General features: G+C 39.3%; 1 protein-coding gene across 1 annotated transcript in view; it reads right to left on the bottom strand.

Moving 5' to 3' along the window:
- Positions 1-1,186: 1,186 nt before the first annotated feature.
- The window catches only part of MEP1B (meprin A subunit beta), a 29,008-nt gene continuing 6,572 nt past the window's right edge, over positions 1,187-23,622 (bottom strand). The window contains exons 4-17 of the mRNA XM_038126918.1: positions 22,318-22,336; positions 22,082-22,132; positions 21,940-21,983; positions 20,870-20,942; positions 19,846-19,963; positions 15,705-15,883; positions 14,029-14,247; positions 10,825-10,977; positions 9,858-10,073; positions 7,102-7,569; positions 5,410-5,592; positions 4,681-4,942; positions 2,801-3,002; positions 1,187-1,841 (exon numbers count right to left, since the gene is read on the bottom strand). Of these exons, the coding sequence (XP_037982846.1) occupies positions 1,824-1,841; positions 2,801-3,002; positions 4,681-4,942; positions 5,410-5,592; positions 7,102-7,569; positions 9,858-10,073; positions 10,825-10,977; positions 14,029-14,247; positions 15,705-15,883; positions 19,846-19,963; positions 20,870-20,942; positions 21,940-21,983; positions 22,082-22,132; positions 22,318-22,336 (2,205 nt within the window). The 3' untranslated portion in view covers positions 1,187-1,823. The remainder of the gene's footprint in view (positions 1,842-2,800; positions 3,003-4,680; positions 4,943-5,409; positions 5,593-7,101; positions 7,570-9,857; positions 10,074-10,824; positions 10,978-14,028; positions 14,248-15,704; positions 15,884-19,845; positions 19,964-20,869; positions 20,943-21,939; positions 21,984-22,081; positions 22,133-22,317; positions 22,337-23,622) is intronic.

The raw sequence follows: 23,622 nt of genomic DNA, 5'->3' as shown, positions 1-23,622 counted from the left end.
CGTTTTGCTTCCTCTGTCCCTTTTGTTTCCATGCTTACTTATTTCTCTAAATCCTACTGAATCGTAGCTCTATTTGTCAGGGGTGTTAAGGAAGCCACTAAATCTCCCAGACCCAGGATCCAGCTCCAACCTGCCCAGCCAGGAATGGTTCCAGGTGATCTCTGCATCCCGGTCCTAAGGATTTGGCTGCTGCTCCCAGGTCTGGCTGGCAGCAAGGTTGTGTCCAAGACACACTGACACGCACTCACAGGGGTCCCTGAAGTGGCTGGTGGTTCAGGCTGCTGCACACACACACAGAGCAGCATGGGCTGCACAACACTTCTGTAATGCTACCCAAACTCAGAGAAAGGCACACTGCCCTGTCCTCTTCCTCCCCTCCAGGGAATCAGAATGCTGGTTCTCTGGTTGAAAAAATGTGTGCCCTCATTCTCCACATCCAGAAACACACTCAAGCACAGTCCCCTTAAATGTTAGCATGGCCTCTAAACCTGGTAAATAGCCATGCTTGGGAGCTCTGGCAGTGGTATACAAGTCACCTTCTGCTTGCCAGGTAGGGCAGTGTGATGTTTGAGTCCTCCAGATGTGGAAATGTTTCCTCCAACTCACTAACTAGTCCAGCTTGAAGTTTGCTAGCGAATTATGTGCACACACACTCACACACACACATACACACACACACACACACAGAGAATTAAATTCACTGAAGAAATATTAACACATAGATTTTTCCAGCTGCCAGCACTTAGACCCCTTCTACACCAACACACAACCTGATCCCTCCAGCTGCTGCTGGCACCAGGACCTTTCAAGACACACATAAATGCCACATACCAGTCCCTGCAGTTTCTGGTCTTCAGAGCTACAAACCCTGTGACCCACAGTCCCTCCAGTTCCTGGCACATAGACCCCTCCATGTGCTAGTACCTAGATGCATGAGCCCTAAGACCTGTCTGGCCATTGGCTCTCTTTTGCAGGTGTGTCTCTCCAGTTTCTGGCCCCATTTCCCCCCACTTTTCTTTGGCTCTTTTGACCCCTCCTCTAAACACCCCACAGTCATTTTTACATAAATCGACAAGCCTTTTCTGATAGCCTGTATCTCAAGCAGCCTCAACTTCTCCACAACACTCATGTTAATCGTATTTCCTCCTTCCTATCAGTTAATTATTGTTCAGGTTGACATTTTTGAGGGTTCTGCCTGAGTAGTTCCTCTAATGGACCATCAATCAGTGGCTGAAGCATTCTGGATCCTCATTATTATCTCTACAGTGACTTCCTCATTAAGGTGTGACTGTGAGATTCCTTTATTACTTTCCCCATTACTTGTTATTTCTTTTATAGTGAGTAGATCACAACCAAATAACAAATGAACCAGACGGTCACACACTTCACAAGCTCTCACACTACTGACTGACAGCTGCAGCAGGACTGAGAACTGCTGGGTACCCTGTGAACACAGGGTCCAGCTCCCCTTTATTACAGACAGCTGTGCAATGATAATGTAGCAAATTTAGACTTTCCTGTGTTGACTGAAATTCAGGATGCTGTTTGCATGCTTTCTGCATGTTTAGGTAGACTTGAAGGACAAGGCAGCCATGTCACACGACAGATTTCCATTTTTCTCTATTGAATGACACGATACACACAGCAGTGTCAGACACTCCACTGACTTTAGCACAGTGTTTTATCCAGATGATGAATTATTTTCCAGACTTTACAAACTTTTATCATGATGGTTGAGATAAAAGGAACAGAAAGAACGATGACGTAGTTGTGGTTTTGCAGTGATGTTCATCTTGAGTCTTTGATGCTTGTTTGCATTATCTTCAGAAGGATGTTTTAGTCTAAGTGAGGAAAAAAAAAACCAAACCCACATCTTAGAAGTGGATAGGGAAGGGAAGTATGTGTATAATGTAAGAGCATTACTTGCAAAGAAACCAAAACTATTTATTGGATGGTCATGAAGTAGCAGTGTCAAGTATCTGACACTGCACAGAGCTACTGCTATCCAATGGGGTATCACATAAAGAGTATTAGGACAAAATTAAAAATGGAACTTCATTCTGGAAGGATATTCCTCTTCAGTTTGTTTACAAAATTTCTCCTGTGCCCTGTGAGTCCCTCTAAATTATGTGACACTTGCTATTTCCAGGACAAGCCTCTACTTAAAGTAAGAGTCCATGTGTCTCAGACTGTCTCAAAAATGAAATTTCCTGTGAAAACATGGCCAAATGCTGCTTCTATCCAGTACATGGCATTTCTGATCCTGTCATCTAGACAGTTTTAACCTGCTGTCTTCTTAAAACTTCCTTAAGTTAATATTTCCACAACTACTTCACGCCTTGCATAAAAAATGGCCTTTGAATGTGGAAAAATATTTTTTTTAGATTTGCTTTTTGTTTTGACATCCTGGGATGCATTTTTTAGCACCATATCCAGGGGGGCATTTAGTCGAATAAGCGGTGATAGATGAAATACAAGTTTACTGAGCAGAAAATATTATTTAATTACAAATTAAAAATGAACCCCTTTGTTCACACTATCCCATTCAATGCAGGCTGTCACTGGGGCAGAGTGCAGAGGGGTGGAAGAGGAGAACAGATTTTTAATTAAGTGGGGTTTTGGTGTTTGATCAATTAGTGTCACTTAAAGGAGATCTTTAATTCTTAACCTATAGTCTTTAGGCTTCAAAAAGGTGACATCTTCCCATTTACTCCTTACTTAATTTGATTGTTTGCTTTTTAGTCAATATAGATATGTGTGCATGTGTCTGTATATTTGTTGAAAGAAGCAAGATACTTACTTCTTCTAGAGTCACACTCTCCTTATTCTCCTTTCCTTGTTTGTATTTCTTTTTAAGGCACACTGCAGTTGTGATGGTGACAATAAGCATTACAACAAACACAGTTATGGTTGAAGAAACAGCTATTACAGTATTTTCGTGAGTTGAGCCTTTCCTTTCACACTTTTCTCCCATGTACCACCAGTTGTCACCTGCTGGACATCTAGAAAGTAAAATAACAAACATTTACTATCAACTAAATATTAAAGGTGTGAAAAGATCTACTTCAGAAAAATGGCATCTCTGATGTAATTTCTATATCCTAAACCATAATGAAATCATCTTAAACTGGATTTCTATTTTAAAGTTGTTTTAGTGGTCTGAGTGGCCCATTGTCCTTACACACCCAAAGGTGTTTCTTTCAGCTTCCTGATGTTTCACGGGTTGTGCCTTCAGAGAGAGCCTTTGCCAGAAATCCTAAATGCCTTCCTGATCCTCTTGACCTCTTAATGCTTGGATGCAGCTGATCTATGGAGTTTCTCTTTTTTTTTTTTTAATTTTCAGATTTGAAGAACTTGTAACAGCAGCCTCTGCCTTCATCCAACGAGCAGGTAAGAAAAAGAAATTCACAGCCCAGCAGCCATCCAGTTTTAGGACTGAAAACAACCTCCAGGCTCTGATTCCATCACCTTACCCAGCATCACAGTCAGCACACCCACCTCCATCTTTCTAACCTTGGTTATTCCTTATGTATTGATTTTCTAGCTCCTATCTAAGCCATTTATTCAGGACTACCTGAATACAAGTCTGAAAACAAGTCTGTTTGCAGTGCACTGCAAAGATATTGCCTGCTGGGGGGGACTCCAGGTGATTCAGCTTGAACAGATGTATCACATTCCCATTTCCCAGCAGAAAATTGGGGTGGAAACTGACTGCAGGTCACACATTTCTGTAGGACAGAAAGGAGGTTGCAAAGGCACTAAAGCTTCAAAGTGTCCAGAGATGTCAGAAAATAAATGTTCTCTTTACATAATTTTGAAATGAGGCATGACATTGAGCATATTTTTTTATTTTTGTCTTCTTGGAACTACTTCTTGACATTTACTCATATTTGTGGCCTGCTTCTAATGAGTTGCACAAGAATTATTTTTTAAAAGGTCTCTAAATGGGGATGTATAACGCTTAATGAGTCATCCTGACTCCTGTGGCTCTTGGCCTTTATGTTTTCCTCACAGCACTCCCCCAGTCTACCTGCCCTGGAACAGCATCTAAGGTTACTGTCTTCAGCCTCAGAGCTTATTTGAGAGTTGGAACAATGCTAATCAGGCAGGTAGGTTACGTAAATGCATCCACAGAGAATTAAATAAAAGTTGATAATAATCATCTTGCAGGGCAAACAATCTTTTATTCCTCAGCTTTCGCTGCTGGTTTCAAAGGCGAGCGACTACACTTTGGTAACTCATGGTCATAATTTGCACTGTACAATATTTCTGAATCAAATTTTAAAATAATGTCTACGCTACTTCCTACATGATAAGTATTGCAAATCTACTCTAATTATATAAATGCTCTTTTCTTTCAATTACATTTATTCAACTCTTCTACATATTGCTATAGGGAATTCTAAAGACTTGGAGTAATACATTACTGAAAATAATAAACACATTTAAAATATAATTTACAGGAAAGTCAAGCAGAGTACTTCAAAATGATCAAATGCCGAGGTTAGGAGCTTTGTTGCCCAAATTGGCCGTAAGTTCAGTCTCACAGGAGCAGTTGCAAATACTTGCCTTAATGAGGTACAGTGTGTCTCTCCTTTCATTGGGAGCAAAGATTTATTTGGTTGGAAACTCTCATTACTCATCCTAAAGCTGCATTTGAGAGTGAACAAAGGTAGTTACCTGCACACGGATGCTCTGTTTACCATGACACAGACGCCATCGTTTTCACAGGGGTTGTGTGGGCAGAAAGCTGGAACCTCTGGATCTCCAGGCTGGGCGGTGCTGCCCGCCGTGGTGGTGGATGCAGTGGTGGTGGTCTCAGTGCCACTGGGAGCCTTGGTGGTGGCAGAAGGGCCAGGGCCAGGTTTGGTGGTGCTGGTGCTTGCAGTTGTAACAAGAGGGGGTGGAATGCTCGGCTGAGTTGACAGGAGATGTGATATATCTGCACGGTGAACCCACAGGCAGTAAGGTCTTTGCTCCACATTATTTTTCTTCTCATTCTAATGATAATTTCTAATAATAAAGAGCAGTACGCCTGCCCAAAGGTATACCAGATAAACAGTCTTTTTTGCCTTTCAGGAGCATGATGGAAAACATGCTCCTGAAAGCATGTTTTTGGAAGTGTCCTCTAGAAGTTTTTCAGAAACAGATCGTTTTATTCAAATTAATATATTCAAAATAATTTGCATGGGATTAGCATTGTTTTATACACCTTCACACGAGATAAAGTAATTATACTGTGTATGTATCTGTTCACAAATTTATTCAAACATATAATTTGACTTTAGACACAGGCATAATTCAAATACTGCTCAAGTGCAAAGTACATCGTGTATTTATAACTACAGCACCAGTGACTTGGTATCTGACACTGCTGCATTCTAAAGACTATCAGCTATGTTTACATACCTTCTATTGTTAAAAGAATATAAACACCATCTTCTTTGATAAAGTTGCGGCTTCTAAGTCTCTCATGAGTTAAAAATGAGCTTGTTCCAACTCCTGGACCTTTCATGTATTTAGTTCCATTGGGAAAAGTTGCTTCAGATCCTACTTTATCTGGCCTATCCCAAGTGTAGTTTGATGAGGATTCTGGGGAGGAAAAATAAGATAAAAAGAATGTGAATGTGAGACTGCTCTGGATTTGTGTCTCATCAGAAACCTCAATTGCCTGGGATTCCCCACTGATGAGAGGCACAAGACAATGGAGATCTTCAATGATTTGGTTTAGCCTGAGGTACTGATAAAAGAACCTGCTGGAGGTGAGGTAATTGGAGAGCTAGTTGAAAACCTGTTGTATTTTCTTTTTAGTTCATTAAAGTGAGGTGGTCAAGAAGATAAGTAGCACATAAATCATCTCTAACATGAGTTAATGCAGTGCTTCTCAAAAGAGAGCATCTCCTGCAGTAGATGTGGGGCACAAGATATTCGAGCAACCTAAATGATCACAGATGACTGATGCCTGCTCCAACAAGCCCTGTTCTAAAGCTCAAAGCTGAGCCTGATTGTCCACGAAAGAATCTGACAGAGGCAGAAAGATCTGCCTGCTCCAACACCTCTCTGGTTAGATAAAAAATGTGTGTTACAAGGCTTCCCTTGGAAATCGTGGACTATTTGCAATATACGAATAAACAAGCGAGAAGGAGTAGAGTCCACAGAGTCAGAGTAGGAAAAGGGCACTGTGGCTGCAACAGCAGAAAGCACAAGGAAAATGTGCTTTTACAAACATCTGTGGATGACAGGGTGTGGTGTGTCTTTTATTTACAGGGAGGACATTAAGTCTTTCTTTATTACCCACTTTGTTTTCATGTAGAGCCAGTGTCACAGAAAATGCAATGTAAAACATACTGGTTTTCAAATAATAATATGAATTGGATGGTTTTGTGCCTTCCTTCCTTCCTTTCTAGTCTGAAAGTCCAGAAAACTAATTCAGTGACAGAAATTATTTCTTTTGGCAAAAAGAAGAAAGTCATTACGGCTTAAATCCAAACTTTATCCAATGCTGAATGTGGGTGTTTTCTTTAATAACTCTCTGTGTAGAGATTCCAATAATTTCTCAGAGTTACTTTTTACCTCAACTGTCACATTTCCAAGTTATTGTGGACAACAGCCCTTATCTTCTCACACCTTGAACAAGTATAGATTACTTAATATGAATGAGTATTTTGTCCATCTGGAGGCTTTTCTGGCATCACTGTACCTTTGACAAGAAGGGCTGGGATTTGTTTGATAGTGAAGAAACTATCAATCAAATATCTGCTATAAACTGCCTGTGTTGTTAATTTAGTATTTTTCTTTTCATGACTTCTTGAAAACTTCCATTCTCATTAAAATAGAAATATATTTATCCTCACAGAGCATATGAAAAAAATTTTAAGAATAGATGATCCACCTGTTTCTTATGCAAAGGCAACTTTGAAATCCTGAGTCACAGCTTAACTTGCTTGTAGGTTTAATTTTTTTCTTGTCTGTGGATCAATATTGTTGTTGCTGCAAACATATTAAACATTCCAGAAGCTAAAAATATGCATTAATTTACACAAAGAGGAGATGTGATCCCTTGTCTTTTGGTTGTGTTTTACATGTTTGATTTTAACTAACCTGAAAGCCTCAGAGGGTCTGTTGTTATACTTCTTTGGTTTGACATCTGCTGACGAATATCAGGATGCTGGTCAAGCAGGATCATGGTACCTTGTTGCCATGGACAGGGCCATTTCAAATGATCATCGTTTGCTCCAGAAATCAAGGACAAGTATATTCCTAAATTAAATGGGTTATCAATGGTACCATTTACATACAAGCTGACCTGAAAAGCATATCCTTCATTAGAGTAAAAAGGTGGACTGTATATTATCCCTTTTTTCCCTGCTGGACTGTTGTTGAGGAGATTTGTGAAATTTCTGATATGCCAGACATGGTGGGGACACTGAGTTTCTGACAAGTTGATGTCATCAATAGAGAGGCCTCCATTTGATAAGCCACTTCCTCTCACGCCTTGAAAAATAACCCGGAATTTTCTGGTGACATTCAAAGAAACATGATGGAGCTGCCAGTAGGTCTCAGGTGAACCTGAAAAACAAGGGTAGAGACTTCTGACTCAGCAATACAGTCAAACACTGCACAGGTCTGTGAGCCCTATACCAACACTGTGTAAGAATTTTTCAATTCCACTGGCACTGATGTGATGGAATATTTCTTCTGTAGATGTTACTTTTTCAGTTCAAGATCATATCTGCTCAATACAATATTTTAACAGAATTAATATGCATAATAGCGCATTAATAGCACTTGTTGATGGGTTATAAAACTGCTTTTTCTTTTACATTTTTATTTTAAAATTAAATCAATCCAGGAGTTGTGATTATTAAATCCACAAAAAGAGTTTCACCTGTATTGTTAAAAATAAAAAATTTAGAACAAGTTATATTCAAATAACTGAACAAAAACATGCCTCAACAAAAAAATGCTCCAGAGGATTCTGGGAACCTAGAACTACAAGACTAGTTCATTCATTTGTTTTTGTATTTCTAAATGGCTTGTTGGAAGCTTGCCTGTGCAGAAGCACTCTTCACCCATCACGTGATTAATGGCACTAAGGTCAAATTAAAGCCAGTCATTTGCAAAACCTACTTCGTGCAATAGAACCTCACTGCAAGTTTATGCTGCATCCAAAAGTGCCTGCACTAGCAAATTCCACTTGACTCCAAGAGCAGTGTACACAAAAGCAAAGACCTCTGCACAGGGGCCTTGTGAGGTCAATGAAAATAGAACACCCTTTTTTAAAAGTATGTGCACCAAAACAGTTTCTTTTGTGGCCTGGTTTTAGTTCATCTGCACAGAAGACCAGCTGCGTTTACTGAACAAGCAGGTACAGAACTCATGCATCACTCTCCTAACAACCCGAAACACAACACAATGGATCTCAAATATGTCTTAATTTCTTGACATTTTTCATTACTGCTATAATTAGGAGGGGAAAAATTAACCAAGAAACAAGAAGAAAAGCACCCCACTGTTTTCCATGAAATTGCCTTCTGCATAAGCTAAAGGATTTTTTCATGGAATACATGCAGTTCAAAAATCCCCAGCTGCCACAAACCAGTGGGAAGGGTTCAGGGATTGTCCCTAAGCCTCTCGAACATCGTAGTTCAGTGCAAACCCATAAGCAGCTCAGCCAGGGTGTCACACCATGGATGGAAGGGGCTCTAATATCACTGTTACTTCCAGGTTATTGACTGCATTGGTGAGGGTAACTTCTCACTTGAGAGAAGTGAAACAGGTTGGGGGGAAAGTGGTCTTGAACCATCCCTAAAAGTTTTGCCACGGATTGTCAAAATAGGGTGCCTCTTTGGACACACTTATGAGATCAGAGACTTCAAAGGAAATTATGGACTTGAGAAAGCAGGAATGGGAGATGGGGCCTAACAGACACAAAAAAAGTGTTTGTGAGGAAGGCTGAAGTCTGGAGAAATTACTCTTGGCATCAAAGTAAGGTTTGAAAGAGTTTGGAGGGCTCAGACTGATGTGAAGTCTACACCTGCCTTAGCAACTCTTCGGTTAAGGATGCCTGCTAGCTCAGAGGGCACAGAGGGTGAAGCCATAGAGGTGAAGAAAAGAGTGGAAAAAACCCCAGGCACCGGCAGCAGCTAAGCCTAAAGAAACAAAAAGAGACAGAAATGATCCTGTTTAGTAACAGAACTTGCTCAGATTCTTCTGAAGTTGGTGTAGGTGAAATGGAGACCACATAACAGTTAAGTATTTGAGAAAGTCATTTAATCATAAGGTGAGTTTGGCAAATCTAGCTTAAAGAGCTCTTGTCCATTAGCTGACCTCAACTGATCATTCTGTAGGCCATAGGCTCCTAAAACCACAAGAATTTAATCTTCTTCAAACTACAACTCAAATCATGATCTGTTGCTCATATATTTCAGTTAAGTCATTTAAATTTTATTTATTTTTTTAACTTAGATATTCCAGGGCACTTGTGCTTTCCATTTCTTTATTATACTTTCTTATTAATTGTAATTTACTCTAATATTCCGACTTCATCAGCTGCTATTGATACCAGCAATTCTAGAACAGTTAAAATGATTGCTCATGGAATTTTAGCTAGTTTGGCGAGAAAACTATCCTGATAATACAAGAGTTTGAAATTTGTGGTAATTTATTATATTATAGGAAAGCAGCTGACTGAGGATCCATCAGGTATAATTTCAGCAGCAATGAATCAATTACATAGACAGAGAAGAAGCCAAAGAACAGCACTAGGAAATGAGTGACTTTGCCACAATAATTCTCCCCAGTACTTTGAAAAATACTGAGGATAGGTTAAAACAAAATAGAATTTTATTCCATACCTTTTATCTCCTTGATGAATCTCAGAGTGCCATTTGGATTGGCTGATGTGTACTCCCTGACCCAGACATTCAGCCGGTCACTCTCATTACCACTGTTATATAAATAGAATTGTAAGCACTGAAAACCTCTTTTGGGATACAGAATTCGGCTCTCCAGGACAGCTGTGCTTCCTTCTCCTCCAGCACTGGTGTCAAAATGCATGAAGTAGCCAGAATCTGCCAAAAGTCAATGAGAAATGAGCGGTAGAGGGGAGAGAAAACAGAATTTTCCATGTGTACTGGCTTTCTTAATGCTGTATTGTAATAACTCTAGAAGATACAGTCAGGTCAGGGTTAGGTAGATCTTGTACAAATCTCTGACTGAGGACTGTTACCTGTTCACCTTTTCCAAAGGTAGAGCTATTCTCTTTGCAGCTTTTGTCCTCATTTCATTATCTATAGGAAATTGTACTCAAAACCATGGGTTTTTACTGTTTACCCAGTGCCAGTAACTCACAGTTGACCCTCTGGAGGACTGATTTAAACTCCTGAACTCTTGGACTGTTCTGACAGGTTGAGATACATCTAGCTAGATTGCTAAATTAATTTTTCACCTCAGCCCTGATAATACACATTTCAAAATCCTACCCCTGTCCAAGGACTTATTGAGCAATTATTCAGAAAAGCAGCAATCTATTTGGTGTGCCTGTATCATGTGTTCAATGCTTTATATAACTCACATGACAGGATGTGACACTAAGACCAAAAAAAAACTGATCAAAAGAGATAAGGACATTCGATCCTCTGAAATAAGCAGAAAATCAACATATCACATGATGTTCTTAGGTATGTAGATTTATGCTGCTTAGTTAAAAAATAAACTGTAGTTTGTTAAAAAAAAAATAGATAACAAGGCCAAGCTTGAAGGAACCCAGCATGCCTCTGCAGAAAACACCTCCCAGAAAGATAAGAGTTTTTTTTCTCATACCTTTGCATTCTCCCATATTAGTGTGATCAGTATTTGGCCCAGCAGGAACTTGAGACAAACGCTGCCAGTCACTGTTATCATCTGAACTTTGAATCATGCCACATATATTTTCAAGTTCAAAACTGCATGTGTCCATGAAACTTAGGGAGGAGGCTATGGCATTAAAAAAATAAAATAAAATTGTGAATCTCTATTATGTAACACATTTTAATTCTGAAGGTCCAAAGCCATGAGCAGAGAAAGACTAAATGCAAACACTAAGTAATCAGTGGTTTCAAATATGATCAGCATTCATATATACAATGTTTAGGAACTCAAAACACTTGGTGATTAACGCTGACATTAATAAGATGTCATCAGGAACACTCTGGGCCCTCAGCAAACACAGGAGGGCATCTGCTAATTATCATATCATGTCTTTTATTTATAAAAGGAACACTAACATCAGCCCAATCCACACACCTTCATATTATAGTCAAAAGATCCTGAGACTTCCCATTCTTTGTTCTGCTTTCTTTAGGCCAGTCCACACATGGCCACAGATTTTGATACAAACTCACTAATGTATCAGCTGGAGTGTTTCTTTTGAAATATAGAAAAGCAGAAGCTATTTGACTGGAATAAACAAACCTTGATTTTCCAAACATTGAATTAAAAACAAAAACAAACCAAACTAAACCAAAAACAAACAAAACCATTTGGCAAAGGTATATTTGGGATCAGTGGATATTTCTTGTCATATAAATTTTACAATATCTTTCATGTAACAAGTGAAAAATTAGTTGAAGGAAGACTGTGCAGTTAAATATGAAAGGGAGAACACCATATGAAATATTTTCTCTGTCTAAAGCAAACTCTGGATAGGTGAGAGATATCACAGTCCAGGTTTATCCCTGTTCTTATTTTTGTTTCCCGTCGTACAATGTCTGAGCTCATGTGTAATACCAACCATGATTAGAAAACAGCTAGGTTAATGAAATACTTTTAAAACTATGTATAAAATATTGTGGCTCAAAGGTTTAAAGGTTTCATTGCATAACAAAAAGACCTTGACTATCACAAAACTCAACCTCAATAACATACCAAATGCTTCACTTAAGCTGTAGCTCTGGGAAGCACTTAAGTATGAACTGCTGCCAAACCGGTTCTACTGCTGAGATATTTTGTGTTGTCCTCACAGAAAGCTAAAAACTCTCTAGAGGCTGCAAGGTAGTCAGAAGTGTATGAGTGATATTTTTTAAGAATCAGTTCAGTACAATGTTGTAAGAACTAAGAAAAGGCCTTCACAGCAAATGTTATGCCAACTGCTGGAGAAAGAAGGTAAGCAAGAATGGAGAATTATTAGGTGAAAGAACTCTTTGAAATCAAAATACAAAACAAAACATGAAATTGATTTGGCCAAACAGGAAGGAAGTAACTGAATGACCTTCAGTAGAAAGTGCTGGCTGGCATGGAGAGTTGACCTGAATGCCAGGAAGACAGAAAAGCAAGACCCAGTAGATTATGATGTATTTCTGAGATTCATTCCTGAAACAGGTGAAGGGGCAATGAGTGAGGCAGGTTGTGAATTCTGTCTGCACCAAAAGCCAGATACTTGTTTGGTATGCAGCTAAAGACTGGACTAGAAAGAAAACACATGGGGGATGAGTTCCAAGTCCTAACTTCCAGAGGCTGAGGGAAACCTCATGGTCAGTTCTGTCAAGCAATATGCTCCAAGGGGAAAGCAGACTAAAATCTACCGTTATCATATGGCCTCAAAGAAAGCAGTGAATTACACATTGGAGCAGCACTAAATGATCAGTCAGTGTTTCTCATGCTGTGGGTTGTTTTCTTCAATTTAGGAATGAAGAGTTACATTTTTAATGTAATTGCCTGTCCACATGGGCCTCTAGCAGAAATTTAGCTTACACGTTTCCTTAAATCATGTTCAGCAAATGAAGTAATCTTTTGTGTGGGTGAGGGCTGGGACCTGTGAAACACCATCTGCCCTGACACTGGTGGATGATCTGACAATATTTATGTCTCTGCAAATATCATCCACACTATACACATCACATGAAGCCAAGAGAGGGATGGGGGAGCAGGGCAGGTCCTGATTGCACTGAAGATGATGGAAGTTTTGTCACTGATTTCTGCAGGACTGGGGCTTTTTTCATTTGGGGAATGTGCCTGTGGGTTAAGACTAAAGTTAAAACATTTCTGTAACGCACAAGAATGATAAAAAATAGATAAGATCAATGGGGAGGAAGAAGGACCCTATCCCTATGAAAGACATCCTTAGCTGTAAGCACTTTTATAATGCCTAAGTGATTGTGTAGCAAGTGCTAGAAGCTAAGGCTGCATGTGTGTGTTCAATTTAGACCTACATGAATAAAAACATTTTCGTCAGAATTTTATGCTCACAAAACTGCACCCTTTTAATAAACCAGTTTGATAATTGCTTAAGGAATCTGTATTACGAGACTTAAAATATAATTGTAAGCCAGTACTCACTATTTGGGATATGTAAAAGTTTTCTTCTGAGTGTCAGGGCACATTGAATGCAGCAACAATTACAGAATTATATTCCAATTTGATAATGGACTTATCTAGATTTCTCTGTCTCTTACTTTCATTCAACTTTGTAAAATAAACCCCACCTGAGGAAAATAACTCTTTTGACCACTTTTGTAAGAGACCAGGTTGGAATCTAAACATGAAAATTTAGAAAGCTTGCATTTTATTCAGAATGGCATCTGTACCCTATTTGCATGAATAGGGTATATATGAATAGGCATGAATCTGTCTCACAGATTCCATGAAAGTGGAGTAGGTATGATAGCCATAGCAAAGATGCTCATTTCTGTGCAGTGTCTGAGCATCAGCTGTGGAATAATACAGGGAAAAAACAAAAGGCTTTGTGCAGAAGCACACATTTTAAACAGCCACCCATGGGATGAACAAAAGTCAGCTGCTGAGCAAAGCTGGTTTTTAACTAAAGGTCAGATAAAATTGCACAGAAACCTCTGCTACTCAGCAGTGTTTCTGCAGGAGGGATGTTATTTCTAGCTGTACCATTATTTCTGCTGTTTTTAACACAATTCACTTCCCTAAATACGTAAGTATCTCTTTCACTTGAGTCTGGATGGGTCCAACATGTATGTATCACCCTCATTTCTTTCAAATGATTCTTTCAAATAATATAAAATAAATGGAGAAACTTACTGCAGTTGTACAGCCGGTTCAGTTTCTGGAGGTCGTACTCACTGAAATCCATGCGCTGTCCTATGACATCAGTGAAGTCTGGTATGTTGGTGATGATGGTGGGCTCAGCTCCATTCTTGAATGCAGTCTTGCTGTAGTGCATCACAGAATTGTAGTCATAGGGAACATTCAGGAAGTCTGATGTTTTATCATCGTATTTATTGAAATTATGTTCTTTACCTAAATGGCAAAATTGAAAGGAAAGATTGTCTGTTGCTTAAGGGAATCAAATTTTAATGTAAACACTTGCAGTGACAGAGAATCTATCATATCTCAAAATATGTTTTTGTAGTAATTTACTTTACTTACTCTGTAAAACAGTTTTATTTCCAGTCTAGGGCTATTTACTTTCCTCTTTCAACTACTAGTGAATTCTGCTGGATGAAATAAAGTTTTTGCTACCAGAAAATTTTTACTGTGGTACTACTGATAAACTTTGACAGGCTTGTGATACCCAAGAGTGGAGAGAGTGTTTCAGTACTCAAATTACTGCAATTTGCAACTGTTTCTAATCTGTATTCTCTAATGTTCAATTACTAGTCATTTTAGGCAACAATAAACAATTTAGAATTGTCATCAGATAAACTTCCAGAATTTAGCTTTACAGATGTTTTCTGGAGTATGAGCAACCAGTTGCTTACTACCCAATGGGGAGTCAAAATTTAAATCAGCCAAGATACAGTAACTATAATCTGGTCAATGTAAAAAAAAATTGCAGCAGTTTCAAATGTCTCACAATAGTGAAGCTTGTTACTAAAGAGTCAGCAAAATATAATGGAAATCAAATAAGAGAATCTAAGTAATTTTCTGTAATATACAATTGCACATGCACCTGACTATTGATCAGGACTAAAGAATGCATTAGATTTAATGATTATTCTGTTTTTCAGTCTTCTGTGTGTACCTATGTTTGGAAAACATCAAGTCTGCATATATAACTTTGTTTTTGAACAGCCTGAAAGTCACAGAGGACAACGACAAGCTAAAGAGGCAGAGACAGAGCAAAGTCCTGAGAAATTCCGTGCCATCTCTCAGGCTTGTGCCAAATATACCAACACTTAAAATTCACAAGCTGCATTTCTAAAGTAACTGCTGGTGTGACACAGACCATGAAAAGTCTCTCCTGCCTGCCCACCCTCTGCACACTCTGTTCTCCCAGCTCTGCTGCTGGCATCAGGTGTAGCAGACAGGCAGAAAGAGAAGGACCAGTGTTTTCACTGGAGATTATCTACTGGTTTTGGTCACACTGGATTTTTCAGACTGGGGGGTGGGAGTGGTTAGTTATTTTTATTTCATTAAGGGCTTCTACAGTAAGTGTATTTTTGGAGTATTCATTTAAACAAACTAAATTATCCCCTTCTGCTGCCCTGTGGTACAACACGAAGCATTAACAGGACTCAGATCTCTAATAAGAGCTTCGGAAACTGTCGTGGCACAAGGAATTACAACAGCAAGAACAAATGAGAATTTATGTTTCAAGCAGATATCCCTTTATATCTAATCTATTGATATACTGGCTTTGAAAAGTAAGTCCAGATGAGAGAATAGCATGACCACCAAAAGATGGCTGGAAGGGATGTTCCACAGCTAAACCACTAACACCAGACATTGAGAGGAAAAGCAGATGAGGGACTGACCAGACTGAATCCTGTCCCAGACGATGGTCACATAGTCATCCCTGTCAGACCGAGACTGCTCATGCCAGAACCCCAGGGCGTGCAGGAATTCATGCTGGATTGTCCCAATCCTGTCACAGTTGGCTCCGATGGAGAGTTGCTGCAAGCCTTCTTGCCTGTTTCCCACTAAGGACCAGCAGCTGGAATTGACATAAAATGAGAGAGGGCTCTGTGAGATACACACACACCATCCCCATGCCATGCAAACCTCAAAACCAATCTATTCAATAGGTATATTTTTAACTTGAACATTGAAGTCACATTTTGTTACAGAGAGCAGTTTTCCATTGATCTGTTCTTTATCATACCCCTTCCTCTCACACTTAGCTCTGTTTCAATGAACAAGAAGGTCCTCTTCTCTGGCTCTATTAGAAGAAAAATGTTGAGCTATTTATGAAAAAAGAAAACTGATGACGATTTCTTTAGCACTCTGGGACATCAAAAGTTGTGGGCACATATTTTAGAGCAGTTAAATTACTGCAAATTAACAATTTTCATCTAGACCACAATATATGACTGTGAGCACAGTTCGAGCATGTCCCTATCATAAGGAGAAGTGCGTTCTTGAACATTCTCTCCTCTGCCTGCTTTTCTCTGTACTGTTTTGGCCTTTTACTTTGCATGGGGCTGTGGCTGCCAGGCAAGGTGTGCTTCAGCATACTGTGTTTACCTTCTGACAGGTTGATGGATCTGACAGTACTTTCCACAAGCTCTTTTCTTTCTGGCTTTCTGTGAGCTACCGTGCTGGAGCACTTGCTGCTCTCACACAGTTCCAAGTAAGAGCAAAACTGCAGCTGTGCTGCAAGTTTTTATTAAAGGGTGAAAGAATTTAGTGAGTTGTCTGCACAGGCCAATAAAATGGCACCCCATGTCCACAAACTAGCAGGCACGGAGAGCTACATTTAAATTGATATTTTATGTAGCAAATAAATCAACACTTACCCAATGAAGTACATAAAATTAATCGGGCACAAAATATGCCATAGGATTTTCAGACCTATCACCCCAGAAATTTAAAAACACAAGCACACCATGTGCCTTCACACTCTGTGACTTATTAGTGCAACATATTCCCCAGTATTTCATTTTCCACAGAGCAACACAGGCCTTGCCTATTGATTACTCATTAAAATCACAACATGAAACCTGTTAGGGAGCACATGTAGCATCCATAATTTTAAGGTCTTTCCTTGAACAAGGCCTCATATTGATTCTTGTGTTGTGCAGAAGAAGTCCATCATAGGCTTGTGTCCACCTCCTACCAAAGCCACCTCTGGCTTCACAGCTGCTCCACAGTGCACAGCAGGCTACAGCAGGCACATCCAAGACACTTGGCAAAAGTAACATTCAAATAACAGTAGGTGCAGCTGTCCCTTGCCTTTGGTCTGCCAGATGCCTACAACACTGTCATTCAACAGCCACAGAGGGAGCAAATACGCAGTCTGTACCATCCTGCGCTGAGAATGAAGTTAGGTGAGTGGGACATGGCACTCCAGAGCAATGGGCACATAGAATCCTGTGTCAGCAGTTTCTTCTGGGGGGAAGAAAGGTGAGGAAAGCCTCAGCTTTCCCCACGTGTGTGAGAGCTGTACTGCCTGTGATTCAATGCTTCCTGCATTGCTATCCAGAGGCTGGAGGAACAGGGAAATACTTGCTCTGACTAATCCTACCATCCCTCTTTTGGGGCTGTAAATAGACACACACCATCAGTTGCAGTGATGCCACTTATTTCAGGCACAATTTTATACTAATGTCCTGCTACTAATTTTGTTCCCACAGTATCCCAGATCACCAATATCAGCTCACAGACACTCTGACTAACCAGCACCAAGATGGAGAGCCAGGGATCTGTGTCACTCTACTCCTGCATGGATTCCCTTTGCCATGTGCAACAGTGGCAAAGAGCTGAAGCAGCCTCCCAGGAATACTCCATGAAAATCCATGTGGAAATACTAGAGATGATGTTCATCCACCCTGGTCTGTTAATCATTTGATTCTACCACACCATGTTAGTTTTCCTGCTGGATGAATCCTGCTCTTCATGAGAACAGTAAGGTGAAACGGCACATCCATTGCGGGTTTCCAGACTCCTCTGTGAACTTTGCCACACTTGATTATCCTGCATTTCTGTAATTCACAACAACATGGCTCATGTGTTTTGCTCTGTACACAGGCAGGAGTTAACATAATACTGGTAGTAGCCAAGGTTAATGATAGATGAAGAATGTGTACAAGGAGAGGGCTCTTTGTATAGGGCCTTGATACACTCTGTACATACACCAGAGACTACAAATGCATTTTTACACAGGGCAGTCAATACAACAAAAGACAGCTGTCTTCTTTTGTGACTGACTTCATTTGAATTCAAAAGGGTAATCCAGATGAGGACTTTATGGCTTACTTTAAATCCTTTTGACACAAAAGTTCCCCCACATTCCTCTCTTTTATAGATGCAAGCCAAGATCAGAAAGGCAAAGATGTGATTTATCAACCTTTATTTGAAGTGGTAAAATTCTATGTTGCCAGGAACTTCGTGTGCCTCTCTGCACTGTACCCTCTGGGCTGAGGTCTTTAGTCAGCAGATAGAAGAGTCCTAACTGATTTTAAAAACTCCCAAACATTAGGAACAACAGAGGAAAAATGGATTGGTTTACCCAGCTTACACCCATTACACCAGAAGTAAGGAATGGCCTGAAATGAAAGCAGTTCATTCAGGGTCAGTCCTGATTTCTTTGTACAACCCAAGATGACTCACTGAAACTGGATGGACCTTTTCAGGAGACCGCACCATTTAGCTCCAATCTTTTAAAAAGTTCTGCTGTGGATGTGTCAGCTAAGGTGATGGAAACACTTCAGGGCAAGCCACACACCAGACAGTGAGGGCAAGATATGCTATCCAACTAGAAGGATTCATCTTCTTCATCACCATGACTCATCTATTTCTAATAGACATATAAATGAAACATTGCACAGAGGCTTTCAACTTGCCATAGGCTAAATATTGTGGTTCTTTTTCAGGTACAATTATTAGCAAATTCAATGCATATTTTAGTGGATGAAGAATTACAAAAAATTCAGCTACATGAGTTTTCCATTTAGCTCGAAAAGCTGGAGTCATTAGCACAGGAAAATGCACTGCTCCCTGAGTCTCCAATTATACATCTTTTAGTACTGAGTTTCAGTGTCATGTGTACAGCATGAACAGCAGCAAATACAGAGACCAGACACCAAAGAAATTCTGAAACAATTATCTGCTACAAATATCTCAGAAAAAGCCAAAGGGAAAGAGAAACCTTTCTATTATCATAAAATCTTTTCCCATTTATGAATGCATTCTCATATCAGGAAATGAATTTCTGAAAGCAAATTTCCTCACCAGGTTATCAAGTTCTCCCTGTTCTCCTTTTCTATAAGAGAAATGGTTCAGCACAGAGTGAAGAATATATTTGTTCTTGTTGCACTGTTTTGACAGAGAACGTCTTAGAAGGGAAGAAGTTGGGGCAATTTTGACTTCTTTACTGGAGTCTTACTTTGCAATATTTAAGATGAAATAGCATGACTATTCATCGAAAGAGGTAAATAAAGTAAAATATCAGCAAAACATCTCAGTGCTGCACAGAGTTTAAAAATACTGCTCTTTTATATGAATTCTCATGTGGAGTTGTTCAAGTGCATTTCCATTTTTACATTCAAACAAATTCATTGCCCCACAGTGAAAACTGTCATACTTCTTCTTGGTTTTTCTTTTCCCCTAGAAGCCAAGGTATACTAGGAATGACCAGCTGAAAGTAATACTCCATATATCCAAAGAGCAGTCAAGAACAATTGCTTTGTTTCTGATATCTTTTACCATGTCCAGTAAAATACCTCTTATAGGACTTGATTTCTTCTTATACCTAAGAATGAATATCCATAGAAATTGTTCATCACTACTAAGGTAATACCTCTTTTGGAAACTGTGACAGTTTAAAAAGGACTGGGAAAATGGAGACAACAAAAATGTAAAATTATGACCAGATATATGAGTTTTAGGTTGAATACTAGCCATGAGAATAGTCTGAAAGCAAACACAATGAAAGTTACATTGAATTGCATCTCTTACCCACTTCCTTTAAACACAGATATGTAATTCTTCTCCCCTTCCCAAGGTTTGAAGTCAATACAGGTTTTCAGTCGATACTGTTCAAATGCCTTGAGGATGACTCCCTTAGCATTCATTTCTGCAAAGCAAACAGTGTTCTTGTCAATACTGAATGGAAAGATTTCTACTATTATCCATATGGGGCAAGTCCCAAGGGTGGCGCTTGCTCCAGCAATCTTTGATCAAAATAAACAGATTTTGGGATTAAGACACAAGGGGGGACCTAAAAAACCATAAATTAGGGTCTTGCAACGCTGTATCTTGTGCTTGTTTTTCTCCTGTGCAATTTTTCTTTGGTATTTTTGTATCAAATATGACATGATGAGTATATAGAAGGATCCTGGGGGGGGGGGGTGGTTATTTTGTAGATTCTTTCTTTTTTTTTTTTTTAGATTTATTTAAATAAATATTAAATAGATAGGAAATGAAGACTTCACATTTTACCTAGTACAGAATGCAGGCTACAGATCCCTCACTGAATTTCTCCAGGACTTGATTTCTTCAGATCAAATCTGTGTTACCTCCTCTAAGCAACTTGCCTAGTTTCAACACAAAGATTTGAAGGATGGGGTCAAATGATGATGTGTCTCTGACTCACATAGGGGATTTGGCAATGTATCATTGCAAATGCCTGTCAGAATGTCATTTTGCCCTCACTGCTGTAAATTATATAAATGGCCAGGTAAGCTTCCTGTCCTTAAAAATATCTTCAGTGCCCTCTTTTAACCTCTTGTACAGTTTCACATCTCAGACAAAGGATTTCAAAACCAAAATAATCTGCTAGGCCGTAGCAGGGTAATCATTCAAGAAAGGAGGTGAGAGCCAGCTCTGACACCAAGATTTCTGCACGCTCAGCCCCACTCCTGCTGTGGGAAAGGGCCTGTTCTACATTAAGAGAGGAAAGGACACCACAGGAGCTTTATCAACCTGTGTTGAACAGTCCAATCAACACAATATACAGACATTGTGAAGGGCAATACTGTACCCAGGCTGTCCTCAAGGACGTAAGGGATAATATGGGGCCACCGATAGTTGTCACCAATGATGGAGTTTCGTTCCTGTATCCAGAAAGAAAACAAGTATGCAGCCCTCAGTAAAAAGGGATCTAGCATCAGGGACTACAATAGTGCTAAAGGAAACCTACAATTCCAAGTAATACATAAAGGAAAACAATGAGCTCAAAACCCTCGAAAGATTACTGAGAGGTCTCAGGTTTGGGTTTGAAATCCCTTCATGCCCTTCTACTGGTGTCTTCAACTTCTGCTGCATTTTCTCCATAGAAATTACCCAAGCTTTTGATGCATGTGCACAGGAGCTTCTGCTCCTATGGGAAGCCTGAAGATCTAAAGTCCTGAAAACTGTACAGAGATTAATAGCTTTGTAATTTTTCATAATGCAAGTGTTTGTTTCTGTACCTTCAGCAAGTGCTGTCCTTGCTTTCAGAGACATATTTGGCATATGTCCCAAAAGGGAGAGTAAAATGCTATTTTCAGACTACTTTCAGAGTGCAATACACATTGGGGGTTCCCTACTAGATATTTTTGAGATGTAAATGTAATATTTTTTTTTCATTGATCAGGTAAGGATGCTGGCCAGATGCCTTGAAGTGTGGTATTAGAGATCCAAATTTTTCATCAGTTTTAGTCAATCTACTTACAGGATGAAGGTTGTGCAGCACTGCTCAGAAAATTTAACTGGCTCAGAATATTGGACAGATAAACAAAGAATTCTTTTTATACAAACCTGTCTGGATGATGATCAGCGCTGCCTAATCTCTTAAAAGTGACAATGTAAAAAAGGAAAACAGAAGCTAATAATATTGATCTAATCACTGATGAGATCTCATGCTGGATAATGTTTCTGCAAATGCTGATGACTCCTTCACTGTCTATGACATTTTGTAGAATTCCATCCCCAATCATCTTCAGTTTATTGTTACATAAGCAGCACTTACTGTTTGTAAAAGCAGGATGTATCTATTATTTCCATGCCAGTGATACTTTACATTTAAGTCAATGAAACATTTTTGGCTTTGTATTTTATATTTCAACTCACCTCAGGAAGTTTGATGTCTCCCTCAAAAAGGTCTAGTCCTAAAGCTAAAGGGAAGAGGAGATTAACATTCAGTTATGGTATTGATCTGTGACTACTATAATGAAAATTATTTTTAAAAAATTGAGACTGAATTTTGAAAAACCTTCATTTATGTCGAAGATGTCCTGATCAATTCCTCCATCTACGTCTATTTCTGAAAAATAAAAAGACCAGTGAGGTAGGACATTAGCCCTTGCTGCTATCTTTATGAAGTGTGAAAATTAATGCAATAACAATAACAGCAATTATAAATCTGTGTCTGTCGTAGCGATGTTTATGAGCAGCTGGTTTTGTTGACTGCCTCCTGTGCATACAAATAGATCTCTAAACAGAACTCACCAGTTGTCTCTGGAGCAGGCTGGGGAGGAGAAAGAAAAAAAGATATTATTAGAAAGGCAGATAATGAAATGCAGCTCGCATTACTTTGTCAACAGTATTAGAGATGTGATTCAAGCTCAACAGACAGCACTTAGCACATGGCTTTGTGTTGGATTGACTGCACCCACTGCCTCATCATTTGATGGGAAATTTGTATTTGCTCGTGTGGCAGCTTTGTGCCCTCCCCACCTCAGGGTGCCCAACAAGTAATTCAGCCAGTACTGCTTCTGTGGAGGTTTCACAGCTGCTTTTCTCTCAAAACTCAGGTAGTACTAAATTGTCCTTCACAAATGGGAAAAAAAGGAGCCTATTATTTCTGTGGAATCAAGTCTTGCTACTAGTCAGCAGCTGTGCAGAACCTGTGGAAGCTATGCTGAACTTCCCATCACAAATGTGAAGACTGGGGGAGAGAATGAGTTGTCTGGTGTTACTCAGTGAGGCTTTGAAGGACTGGGTACACAGCCCAGGTCACCTCAGCCCCAGTTCAGTGCCCTATCTGGACTCCATTTACCTGAGTAATAACAAACCAAACACTCCCTTTGCAACATGGAGAATCCACAGACCATAATGAAATAAAGTGACATATGAGAGGATATACACAGAACAATTTCCTTGCCATAACATGCCTATAGATTCTAATCTTAATTATTTTATTTAACTGGACACTTCATTTTTGGACTGCCTTGGACATACTTGACATAACATTGCATGACTATTTCTCACATAGTGAGTAAAATCATGAACAGCCTTTCTAAGCAATCATTCCTCGGTGTCTAGTATTTGTATGTTTGAATAGAAGTCCACAAACTGAAGATAAAAAACATCTTTATGTTCTAAAATATATCTAACAGCAATTCTGGAAAAAAAGTGTGGGATTTTTACTTTTTTTTTTTTTTTTTACCACAGTTTTCCCCCTGTGGTTCTTTCTCCATGTAAACAATTTATTTTCTGTACATGCAGCTCTGCATATAGGACTTCTTTTTCCAGTGTGATAAGCATCTGCAACTTCCACTAGAAGTAATGAACAATACAAAATCAGAATGCTGAAAACCAGCAAAAATCAAGTCCATGCAGTCCCTAGAAACATTAATTGTGGTAATCTCTAATATCTGTACAATATGTAAGACAACACTATGGCCAGAATACCCAAGACAGATTCAAATGCACATGTTCTTGTAGATCCAAGTTTCAACACATAATGATGGGAACAATTTTGAAGGAAACAACTGTGAGCCCTAGAACTGACTCCACATAAAAATTTTAACC

The sequence above is a fragment of the Motacilla alba genome, chromosome 2, assembly GCF_015832195.1.
Source record: "Motacilla alba alba isolate MOTALB_02 chromosome 2, Motacilla_alba_V1.0_pri, whole genome shotgun sequence".
Classification (NCBI taxonomy): domain Eukaryota; kingdom Metazoa; phylum Chordata; class Aves; order Passeriformes; family Motacillidae; genus Motacilla; species Motacilla alba.
This window is presented reverse-complemented; position numbering and strand designations above follow the sequence as displayed.